A 12,681-nucleotide genomic window follows, 5' to 3' on the forward strand; every position below is an offset into this window, starting at 1 on the left:
AATGAGCTCTGCTTATGACTTATTAAACGACTTAACTATAGGTCATTTTTTCTACACTCACATCAAACATAACATACCTGTCACTCAGTTTTACATAAATGATTTCCTATGACAGATATAATTTGAAGGTTATTCAACACCTGAGCACACATTATTTTCACCCTTCCCAGCCTGAATATTTAAAGACATTAATGTTACATTCATTTCTAGAATGACAAGAGACACGTTCTGTAACTTTATTTTTTTTATTTGACAAGCAGCAGTATCATGTTCATCTTTTTTTTTTTTTTCTTTTTAATGTAGATACAATTATTAGGTTATCTGTCATATTACAATATTTAGGTTTTCTTTTTTTTTTTTTTTTAACTTTGTCTTAAGATACATTAAAAAACATCAACTGCAAACGTGAAAGGGGAGGAAAAAAAAAAAAAAAGCATGGTACCCAACCAAATTTCCACATCTCAGCAATACTTCACTCATTCTTTTAGTAAAGTTTTAAGAAATGTCATAATGACATGAGCTTGAAATATCTATAGGCATTTTCATTGACGCTCATGACATGGCACTGGTGATGTTGTAAACAGCAGAAAAACGGGGGCTGCCAAGTGACCAATTATGGAGGCACAGGCCTGCCTCTTCCCACAGGAACACACCAAACAGTGACAGCAATGATCTCCTTACAATCATACCTGCAGGGTAGCAACATCATGCTACATAACTGTATTCATCTGCAGAGGCCTGGCTTCGCTCTATGTACTGTTTGTCTATCAGAACTTCAATACACTTCTTAATCATGCTGATACTTGGGTTAAACCTAGCTCTTGATTGGCTAATTACCTGCAAAAGAAAGACATATTTTATGCGTTATTTTTATTTTCAACAGTTAGTAGTAACAGTTGGTAATACTACCAAAATAACCAAAGCAAAACAAAAAAAAAACCCTCACTCACTAAGTGCACTCAGGCAAAACTCAGTTTACTTTTAAATATAGGATTAAATAAAGCAAAGACAGTTAATTTACAGCAGTCAAAGCATCCCTGTACATTAGTGTCAGAACACTTAAACTGCTTAACTCACTAGTTCAGTTTGACTGCATATTAACAGAATTTTTTTCAGTTCTCCTGCTTGATTAATTAGTCCCGGTAGATTTGAAGGTGAATATTCAACTTAAAATTAATCTAACTTAAATGTATTTCTTCGCTCTTACCAAAAATATAATGTTGCCCTTGTATCATAGGAAAAAAACCCCAAACATTAATAAGGCAAGAATATTTTAACTACTCATAGTAGACAGACCTTCCATTCAAAAGACTCATTCTTACCCCTCAGTAGGTCAGACTAGAAATTCTAAGTGAATTTGTTATTAATAAGTACGAAAATGCTATGATGAATGTAACAAGAAGTGAGTGTGTATATTACTATAATTAGTAAAAACGTCACAAAAGAATGTGTTAAAAAATAAAAAGGCTCTTGATAGTTAATAAAAACTTAACACAAGGCTAGCTGGAAAAACAAGGAAGCTGAGCAGTCAAATTATGCATACTCTAAGTGTTCAAGAGAAGTTTCCACAAAGATCTAATGAGAAAGCTGAGCATGTTTAACCCAGAACCACTTGGCAATCTAGGCTTATTCATACACCATACAGCAAAAGAAGTCACCGAGCTCAATGGAGAGGTAAAATTTTCACCTAACATGAAACTTTCATCTTTATATTCACAGCCTGGCAACAATTTCATAAGTGCCCAAGAGTCTGTCAATATCTCAGACTGTACAGGAGAAACTTAACAAATTCTAAAGAACTTTAAAGAATCTCTCTTATGCCCCAGTAATGGTTCAGCTGAAGTAGATGGAAGAAGACTGGCACGGACCAGATCAGACAGCTAAAAATGTGGAAAAAATTAACTCTATGGGATTTTGGTACAGCTTCACCTTATTGCTTGAGATCGCACAGTTGCTTATTTAAATCTACATTGATTCCCCATGCTACACAGCAACATAAACAATAATTATATAGAAGTCAAGCCATCGGTTTTTAATGTTCTAATTAACCCGGAATATAAGTAATATTCAAAACTGGAAACTACAGATCAGATGAGTATGACTTTCAGGTGTCATAAATTCAGTTAAAAGCTAAGGCAAAAAATATAATTCAGCTGGTGACAGATAAATGGAGTGTCAACCTTATTCTACACTGTTTTTTAAGATGACTAGCAGTCAAAATATCTGCTTTTATTGAAAACACTGTAGTGTTCTGCAAGAGTACTGCATGAACAAAATGCACCCGAGGCATGTCAGATAGTGCCTCCTGAGTCAAAAAGGGGAAAAAAACATACAGGAGTTTTTGTTTCTAAGCTGTCGAAATATGTAACTTCTTTTATCATTTATACTGGTTTCAAGTCTCCTGAACATTTTGTAAGAAGTTGAGAATGCAGGGAAAATGTGTTTTCAAAGATAAAACAGGGCTTGCCTACCATTTTCTAGCTTTAAGAGAAAAATCTTAAGAGCATTTCATCATAATTGCAGGAGTTTAAGTAACAGAAGATCAAATAAGCAAAGATTTTGAGAAGTAGTCAAGACCTATGCTGCCTCATATTTTAAATGTTCAAAGTCAGATATCTAAAAGAAGGCTTGCTTTCAGGGCATCTGTGTACAAGCACTACTTCAAAATCCAAAACCTTTCAGATGTTTCCCATTAGCAATAAGTATGGACTTACAAGCTGCTTATTTTGCTTAGGAAATTGAAATTAATTGATAGGTGTGGTAACTATTTCCTTCATCACCACAGGATAGAAAGCATACAGATCTTAAAAGATCTTAAAACTTAAAAGCATACAGATCTTAAAATGCTTGTCTGCCTCGGTGCTCAAAATGGTCCAATAAAGTAGGAAATCCTCTCACATCATTCTACTCTGAGGCTATCCAGCAAAGCTCAAGAGACACAAGAATGCCTTGGAAGACTGAGGAAACCCAAAGTGTGAACTGGTTGGTATGAGCAAAGGTTAGGTCAGAAGAAGAAATGCAATTAGGCAGGCAACTGCCAAAGATGGAAAAGTGGAAGAAAAATGAGAGACATAACACTTTTTTTCTCAGCCAGTTCATGACAGTTCACAGATCATTAATGTAGAATATAAAAAATCTAGACAATTGTAGCACTTAAGGTAAAATGGAGATTAAGAGCATGTCTACATACTCAGACAACTTTTAAAACGTAAGCCATGAATTAGAACAAAATCCAAATTTACAATTAGAGTGCAAAGTTGGCTAAGTGCTTCTGCGGAAATTTCATGTCCAAAATATCCATACTCAGGTGTCTTCAATTGAACCTACAGTTCTGGCAGCGATTCTTATAGGATACGACATCTGTAGGCATAGAAGCAGCCAACAGGAAAGAACAAGCCCAGAGATGCTTAATACTTTAGTGTTAAGACATTTTTATAGGACTGAGTGATCACAGGTAAGTACTATGTTTCAAAGTAGACTTTCACTAATGAATTTCACTGAAGTACTAGTGCTGACATGGGAATTTCATGGTTGGATGTTTAAACTATCTATCCTGAAGATTTTCATGAAATCCTAGGAAGAGGATTTTATCTTACCTCCTGAATAAGAGCATTATGTCTCAACACTTTACGTGCTTTCATGATACGGACTATAGCAGCTTGAAGATACATTTTTCTGTCTTCATCTACAGCACTTCTGGTCTGCTCCATCTCCTGCAATGAAGGAAGAAAAGTAACGTTTTAAATATAATAAGATCAATAAATACACCATTAAAGTATCTTGAATCTAAACTTCTTACTTTATTATAAATCAATTAATACAACAACTTAGATAAAGGTCAGTTTCACGTAACGTACTTCTGTAAATCAAAAATACCAGATTTCATGCAAGTCAGCTGGTAGGTAGGAAGAAGATATCTAAAGCAGTGCCTCTGCTACAGAGAAAAGCAGGCAAAATTCACAAGGTATTGAGTTTAGCAGAACATAGATTTCTTGCACAAAAGACGGTGCCTTAGGACATACAGAAGGAAGCTGGATTATCAGCACTGGAGCTGATTTTAGCTGATGGGAAACACAAAGCCATAGGAAAATAGTCTGATTGGCTCTGCTGTTTCTGAAATAAGTTGCCAGCAACTACCAACAAAAACCTCATTATATAAGACAGTTTAAACGCCAATTCCATTTCCTACAGGAGAAATAGCTCTTGTTCATCTTTTTCTTATTATTCCCTACCCTACCTTTTGCTGCCTACGTTTTAAGTATAAAAAAAATTGCAGCACGTAAGCTGCAAATTTAAGCAATGTCTTTACAGTGATGTAAATCCTATACCTGCTTACACCAAACAAATATAACCAATTCAGTTTTAGACAATTGATCTTCCTAAGCTGTTCAGCTTACAAACATCACAGAATACTTGCCTGTGGTGTGTCTTTCTGCATCGATGTTGTAATTTTAAATTTTGTTCTTTTACTGCTGAAGTTCATATTTAATGAAAACGTAGACTCCGCCTCTACATCCTCCTGCAATAAAGAATCATTTTTAAAAAGAAAATAGAAGCGGAGACAAAAAAGAATAAGCAGCAAGGATTTGCTGGGATAAGTTTTCTTTAAAAAAATCCATGTAGAAGCTTGCATAGATACAAGTAATTTCAGCAAATTTGCAGTTGAAAATGTTAAAGAGCCACTTGAACCAGGTCAGTTTTTTAAGCTATAGTTTAACTAACACAGAAATGCAGCCTATTTTATAGAACACTATAAAGAGCTCTGACAAACGCGAGTACTGTTAGTAAGTCTCTATTATTAATAAAACAGAATAGGTCAAGTTGGATGCGACCTACAAAGCTCATTGAATCTGACTGACAGACTAATTCAGGGGTGACATATTAAGAGTATTATCCAAATGTCTCTTAAACACAGACAGGCACAGGGCATCAACCAACTCTCTAGGAGTCTTGTTCCAGTGTCTAACACCATCTTGGTAAACAAATATTTCCCAATATCTAATCCGAACCTTAGGAAGAACCACTTTAAGTGATAAGCAATTAAAGCACTTTCAGTTTCAATACTTCAACAGCTATTTAACTTTTTAATACTTCAGCATCTTATCTTAGTTGCAAATGCTCTCTTTTTAAATACGATTTTGTCCCTGAAAAGAAAGCAGGATTTGCATTTATTTATGGCAGAACATCAAGAGAGCAAAGTATCACTCAAAAATATTACTACAGTTGCCTTTCTTTAAGGAAAAAAAACTCAACATTTTCCTGTGGTATAGTGGGAACAGCTGATGGACTGCAACTACTACAGTTCCAGAACTATGTGTAATTTCTCATTTTTTCCTCAGATGAATCTCCTTTTTTTTCCCCAACCCCACACAGGCCGAACTCCATTTCTTTCAATGAACAGTAACTGCTCCCAGCAGTCCCAACACCTTTACATTCACCTACCAGGACAACCAGACAGATCTATGCAATTTCCAGGCAAGAGTCCATACAAGCACTACCAATCACCAGCAGAAGAAAATTACTGGGCTTCTTAGAGTTAGGAATCCTGCCAAACTATGCTTGCCTCAAGGGCAAACACTTTAAGAGACTTAGTGAATATTTATCTAAAAATATACTAAAAATGGATATGCTTAATCGTATACACTGTTTTCTTTATTAGAATACAATATCCAGACAATGTATAGAAAATTTAACATGAAAGGACAAAGATCAAAAGCTTTAAAAATATAAACTGTCATTAAATTTTAGCAGTTTTGCTTTTGTAGTTGAATATAAACTAAGACAATTCAGTTGTGTTGCGCATGAGCTCAAAAAGAATGATTTTAATGAGCCAATACAGATTTTGTCAAAAGTTTCTTTCAAAAGCAAACTACAACATATAATACACTGTACTTTGCTGTGTAACTCAGATACAGGCAGAAATAAGTATATTTAACTTCACCGCTTAAGCCACTGGCTTATTCAATACTTAAACTGATATACTATATGCAGATCAGCTCTCAAATTGCAGGATGTAGCACAAAAGAAATAGAATTAGCAGATATGTTTGACTACAATGTGGCCTGTAACTTAAAGAACCAGAAATTGCCATGATAAACATTAAAAGGTGAACGGGTTAGAAAGCTATACCATTCCATCTTCAATAACATATTCATAAAGAAACTATTATATATATACAACAGACATAAAGAAATGTAAATCCTTTAAATAAGGGGCAACTTTCTAAGATTACAAAAAATCTCACTGTTTTCTGTAATAGCTCCCAGTGATACATTTCACACATGGTTTAACAAACATCTTCCCAGCCACTGTTCCAACCTGAGCTCATTTCTAGATATTCAAAGCATGTCCTATGCTTCAGCCAAGCATCAGATCTTCCTTGTGATCTCACCTTCCATTTTCTAATATTTTCCTGGTTAAAAAAAAAGCAGCTGTCAGAGCAGCTTTGGATTTATTCTTGTAAGCCATGTGAACAGCTTATCAGTTTCTTCTGCTTGATACTGTCTGAATAACTTGGGCTTTCTGGGCTAGCTGGAAGTGTATGCCAGTGTTTGTATTGTATTCACAGGTACAACTACAGTGCTTCATACACAACAAACTTCTCTGCCCTTTGCTGTATGGGAAAAGAAGGTAAATGATATATCACTCAAATAGCACTGGAACTCCATGAAACACATGGAATGATAAGAGTTTGGCAAAACGCAGATAAAATCCTCTCACACAAGCCCTCCTTGTTCTGTGTCCTTCTTCTCCTGTAATGTATCAGCAAGGAAGAATATGGCTGCTGTTAATTTTGGTCTCTCTTTGCTACATATTTTTTTTGAGGATTACTTTATCGCTCACTGGTATACCAGTCAGGCTCCTTCCTAATGTTCTACAACTTATAAAGACATGAATTAAAAGGGTATTCTCATCCAACAGCAGTGAGTCAAAAGCCACGTGGATGAAATTCAACAGAAACAACAAACAGTTCTCACATTTCTACCTTTGGAGCAAACTCTGCTGTCAGAGGCAGAAGGAACAAACAGAATTAAAGAGCCACAGAATTGCAGGGGTTGGAAAGGACCTCAAGAGATCATCCAGTCCCAGCCCTACAATACATCACAACGGTGGGTCACAACCTCACAAACATAGTCTAATTTCTTCCTGTCTCTTTCTTTATAAGTAGAAATTTACAGTTGCTCACAGGATTGATAAGACAATTCAAAACAAAGCCTTCTGTATTAGAAAGACCTCAACAAATAGTAGAATCACAACACTGAGAAAATGAAATATTTTTATATCATTACTTCATACCTTGTCTGAGTCATGGTTGATCATTTTAACGTCGAGTAAGGATTTGATAGTTTTTGTCAGTTCTTTTTCATTCATTTGTGTACTGTCTTGAAGCTCCTTATAACTGACAGTTTCACTGTTGTTGAAGGCAAGCAACACTGCCATTTGGTATGTTGTGACCATGGCTACATAAGGTTTGCACAAATAATTCATTTTTACTTCACCTGCAATGATATAAGTAGCATTTTGTAAACTGGTTGAATGCAATGAAATACCATCTGAAACGTAACTCACATAGTTCCTACACACATGCAATTCCAGATACGCAATTCACACCTCCATATGGCATAAGAATACAAAAATTGATGTTTTAATTTTACACATACAGGAGATAGCTTGCAAAAAATGAATTCTGATTAATAACAAATACTGCAACAGTAGTGTTTGCAGGAGAAAACAAGAGAAAAGATGAATTTGAGTAACATAATATACTTCATAGTAATAAAAAATGGAAATTCCAAACAGCCTCAATTGTTTGCAGTGTGCAAGCTTCAATTAGTAACAACTTACACAGAATCACAGAATAGTGATTACAGGAAAGTTGCTCCAAGCAAAGATTTAAAAACAAAATAAAAGACTTGTCTTAAAAAAATAAAATAAAATAAATTGCTAGTTTCTTTAAAAGGCAACGAAGAACGTCCATTACTCGAGTTTTCCCTGGATTTAATAAATCACAGATAAATGTAGGCAAGTTTACAAAACATAAAATTGGGGAATACTAAGCAGCAAATATTAATTTCTTTACAACACAAATTACTTTATGATGCAAAAATAATCAACTGACTTAAGATGCAGCATGTTCCACTTGCAATGTCTATAATCATTTGAAAAGGACATCCAACAATGTCAGTTGTATAGAGCATGTTTAGCAAAGCACTTATTTTTACCTGTACAAAGATAATGTAACCAAGTAAGCTTCCTTCCACTAAAATGTTGACTGTAGAATAATTCAAACTGCAAAATAAAATGACCTTCAATTAATCACACATATAAGCTTATAACAGTTTATTATTATTATCACACTACCACTCCAGTGAAGAAACACTGGTTTTATGTTTAATATATTCAATTCAGACATCGGTGATGATTGGTGATGAGTCTATCGTTGCATCTTCCTTTGAAGACAGGCAATGATTGAGCATCATTTAACAAACTACTTGAAGTAATTAACATATCACATGATGACTAAATAGGAAAGATTGCTGAGATTCATTCTTTCAAATCATAAAACTCTGTAGCTAAAAGTAGTGTTCTGAAGTATTATCTCTACTGAATCCAACAGAACTCTTTGGAGTTTCTAACAATCAATCTCATTACATTTTATCTTTCTGTTTGTTCCAATTCCATATTCAAACATGTATTCCATGGCTTTGATTTCCCATTTAACTGATTTTTTTAAACATCCTTCAAAAACTTCGAGCTTGTAGTTAGCAGGTATTTCCCCCCCAGTCAGCTTCACAACAACTCTCACGCTGAATATCACCTTACATTCCTCTACATATTTTTAGGGAAGAATTACAAAAAAACAAGCTTGAAAGCAAGCACAACATCAGCCACTCTTTCAATTTGAGCTTCAGGCTAGATAAAACTACACAGATGGCAAACATCTCTGAACTAAGATGTAATTAAGAGTTCTTGAATTTTTGCAGTCAAAATTGCAAAACTTTGAAACCTACCAAAACCATGTTCCATAAAGAAGCACACATTCATGACTTAGGAAATATCATTTCAAAGTTACGTTGACAGCAAAAATTGATGAAAATTGAAGCTTCCCCTACTCTGACAATTTTCAAAGTTAACTTTAAGGAAGGATGTATGAATCTTGCTTGACTTCAAACAAAATATATTCTCTATGAAACATGGCACAAGCAAGCTGTACCCACACTTTAATCTATTTAGTAATACTTCCTTTAGATTATGTATAACATTTAGATAAAATACAATTTTATAAAAAAATCAGGATCTTATCTAAAATATTAGGAATTGGTTTTAAAGCTAAAAGTCAAGTAAGTTCATCTGATTGCATTCACCAGTATCTTCCTCATTAATCACAGAGTTAAAAAGAGTTGTAAAAAATAAATAAATTAAGGTTACAGAAATGCATACATAGAAAGCAGGATGTTGTTTGGGGTAGTGTTTCCAAATTTCATATAACTGGAGAAAGAGTAGCCATGAATCACAAACAAAATGAAACAGCTCAGGCTTTTCACTGTTCAAAATGATCTTGGTGGGTTTGGGGCTGTTTTTTTTTCAGTGTTCTTTTACATTTCAACATGTTTACAAGAAGCCTCCTACTAACCTACCATCTGTACACTTTTTTCCAGTTCCTGAGGAATTGCAAATGTAGAAGAAGGAGCCTGAGTTAGCGGCCACGCACCTGCCTAAGGGTATCAGGAAAAATAAAAGTATTACTATTTTCATACCATGTATACTTAAGTAAAAAATATAACACCACTGAACAGATTTACAGTGCATACTTTCATTAGACAATCAACTTAAACAAGAAGTTCTACTGCTCCTTTTTTAGAATACACTACACATCCCCCAGTAAGACCTTAATTCAAGTTAAAAACACGACATTTTACATCACTACTGGTTAGAATGCTAACAAGGTAATTTTAAAAAGATAAACTATGAAAGCAGAATATTCCACACTGATCACAAGGTGTCAGATGAAAAGTATTTCTAGTCACAAAAATATTTCACTTGTTATCAAAACATACAAACGAAATACAAATAACTCGACAGTAATAAACATACATTAGTACCTGTAGAACATATATCTGAAAGCTAATTCCCAAATCTATAATTGTGTCCTGGTTTTTGATAAAGTTGTTGAATTTATTGTTGAGATCAGCACTAACACTCATGTCTGTATACATTCGATGAAGCTTGCTGGTAAATTCATAACCACAGGCTTGCTGTGAAAAAGATATTGTTAACAAGTTTTATTGTGAAACAACATTTATTATACAAATAATGAACATTCATACATTTACTAATCTAATATGAAAATCTACTTGGTGGAAGCATTGAAGTATTTAACAATAGTTATAATAAATAGCAAGCATTACAGAAGGAAATTATTAAACTTATCTTAATTCCACTTTCTACTCATTAATTTGTATAAACAACTTTATTTATATAAAAGTAAAAAATAAAGTTGGTTTATGATAGGCTGCTTGGTGCTTTTCCAACATAAATATGAGGGATTTAAACAGACTTCATAAAGCTATCTCAAATTAAAAAAAAAAAAAATAAATGAAACACCTGAAACATACGAGGGATATTTCACAATATGTTTTTCACATGCTATGTAGAAATTAAGTTTTCCTTTCAACTACTGGAAATGTGATCTACTAATTGCTAAGTTATCTCTGGCACCCTCTGCTGTTTCCTCCTAACATTACACTTTATTTTGCATTAGAACAATGTTTACATTACCTTTAGTTTATTAATCATGGCTTCTTCAGAGTCCATAGACATAGATAAACCATGAATTAATCTTTTTGCCAACATTCTGGCATAGAACTGTATGGGGAAAACAAAAACAAAAAACAGCTATGAGGATTTTTAAAAGCATAACCATCTTGTTCACATATTGTTTAAATTTCAGTATTGAGAGTTACCTTTTGGAATACATCTTTGTCATCAATGTACTTGAACACAGTAATGAAACTTGTAAGTTTGTCTTCTACTTCATTCTCTGTCATTCCTTTCGCTGACTTCTTCAATAAGTTGTCACAGTACTTGGCCAGCTCAAGTTAAAAAAAGAGAAAACAAACCCAAACCTACTTGTCAAGCTTGAGAAAACACATATGCCAACATACTCTTAAGCTCTACATGAAAATAATTCCGTAGTCTACTACACAAGCTGTACTCGTGTGTAAAAGATAGGAACTAGATCCACCAAAACTGCAAACTCTATGCAAATATTTTAACAGAATCACTTCTTTTTTGCATACCCCCAAATTTATGTGTGTGGGTTAAGTAATCACTACAGAAATACTTACGTGAGGATAATTTTTAAGAGAAATGGACATAAATGTGACAGTCCCTAATGCTGACTCATCTGAAAGTAATAAAGAAGCATTGCTACATTCTACAGTAATACTCATCACTTACCAACTCAGGTGCTTTGCAGATTGACTTGGGCTCCCTGTAGTTAACAACTGATGTCAAAGCCTAGATGTGAATATAGAGAAAAGAAAAAATAGAAATGACTTGAAAACTTACTACACTGACATTTTTTAAAAAAGCAAAAAATGTTCAGGCAAACAACATTCCCAACTCCATAAAACTCAAATAGACAAAAGGGTGATAATAAAAGAAATGAGTAAATGGGTTTGGATCACTGTTCTGTGAGAATTTGTTGAATATTTTTAATTTGGGATTTGAATCAAAGTGTGCTGATGGACAGTCGGCTGAATATGAGCCAGCAGTGTGCCCAGGTGGCCAAGAAGGCCAATGGCATCCTGGCTTGTATCAGGAATGGTGTGGTGAGCAGGACTAAGGAAGTCATCCTGCCCCTGTACTCAGCATTGGTGAGGCCTCACCTCGAGTACTGTGTCCAGTTTTGGGCACCTCAGCACAAGAAGGACATGGAGGTACTGGAGCAGGTCCAGAGAAGGGCAACGAGGCTCGTGAAGGGCTTGGAGAAACAGCCCTATGAGGAGAGACTAAGGAAGCTGGGGCTGTTTAGTCTGAGGAAGAGGAGGCTGAGGGGAGACCTTATTGCTGTCTTCCAGTACCTGAAAGGTTCTTACAGTGAGAGTGGGGCAGGTCTATTCTCACTACTGACTTGTGACAGGACGAGGGGAAATGGCCTCAAGTTGCGCCAGGGCAAGTTTAGGTTGGATATTAGAAAGAACTTCTTTACAGAAAGGGTGGTTAGGTACTGGAATGGGCTCCCCAAGGAGGTGGTTGAATCGCCATCCCTGGATGTGTTTAAGAGCCGCTTGGATGTGGTACTCAGGGATATGATTTAGCAGAGGTTTGTTGTTGTGGTATTGTTTTGTGGTTGTTTTTTAAGAGATAGGCTACTGGTTAGGCTGCGGTTGGACTTGATGATCTTCAAGGTCTTTTCCAACCTGAGTGATTCTATGATTCTATGATTCTAAAGTGAAAAAAGTAAAGGAGGAGAAGTTAAGTACAAAAAGCAGGAGAGAGAATAAGGTCTCAGAAACTTAAACACACAAGTATGAAGATTTTGGTACACTGCAAGACATGGTTTAAAATAGTGGATGAGAAGAAACTAGGGAATGTAGAACAGACAAACTGTTGCAGGAGCAGAACAGCTACAGTGACATATAACAAAATACAGCTTGATGTGAAAAACATACTTGG

The 12,681-nt window shown here is 35.0% G+C and overlaps 1 protein-coding gene across 3 annotated transcripts in view; it reads right to left on the minus strand.

Moving 5' to 3' along the window:
* Positions 1-251: 251 nt before the first annotated feature.
* The window catches only part of CUL2 (cullin 2), a 44,187-nt gene continuing 31,757 nt past the window's right edge, over positions 252-12,681 (minus strand). For all 3 annotated transcript variants that reach the window (XM_072329826.1, XM_072329825.1, XM_072329827.1), the window contains 10 exons: positions 11,461-11,520; positions 10,965-11,093; positions 10,780-10,866; positions 10,104-10,256; positions 9,639-9,716; positions 8,223-8,289; positions 7,297-7,499; positions 4,418-4,519; positions 3,597-3,713; positions 252-837 (listed from right to left, as the gene is read on the minus strand). In XM_072329826.1, the coding sequence (XP_072185927.1) occupies positions 706-837; positions 3,597-3,713; positions 4,418-4,519; positions 7,297-7,499; positions 8,223-8,289; positions 9,639-9,716; positions 10,104-10,256; positions 10,780-10,866; positions 10,965-11,093; positions 11,461-11,520 (1,128 nt within the window). In that variant the 3' untranslated portion in view covers positions 252-705. The remainder of the gene's footprint in view (positions 838-3,596; positions 3,714-4,417; positions 4,520-7,296; positions 7,500-8,222; positions 8,290-9,638; positions 9,717-10,103; positions 10,257-10,779; positions 10,867-10,964; positions 11,094-11,460; positions 11,521-12,681) is intronic.

Source organism: Excalfactoria chinensis, chromosome 2, assembly GCF_039878825.1.
Source record: "Excalfactoria chinensis isolate bCotChi1 chromosome 2, bCotChi1.hap2, whole genome shotgun sequence".
Classification (NCBI taxonomy): domain Eukaryota; kingdom Metazoa; phylum Chordata; class Aves; order Galliformes; family Phasianidae; genus Excalfactoria; species Excalfactoria chinensis.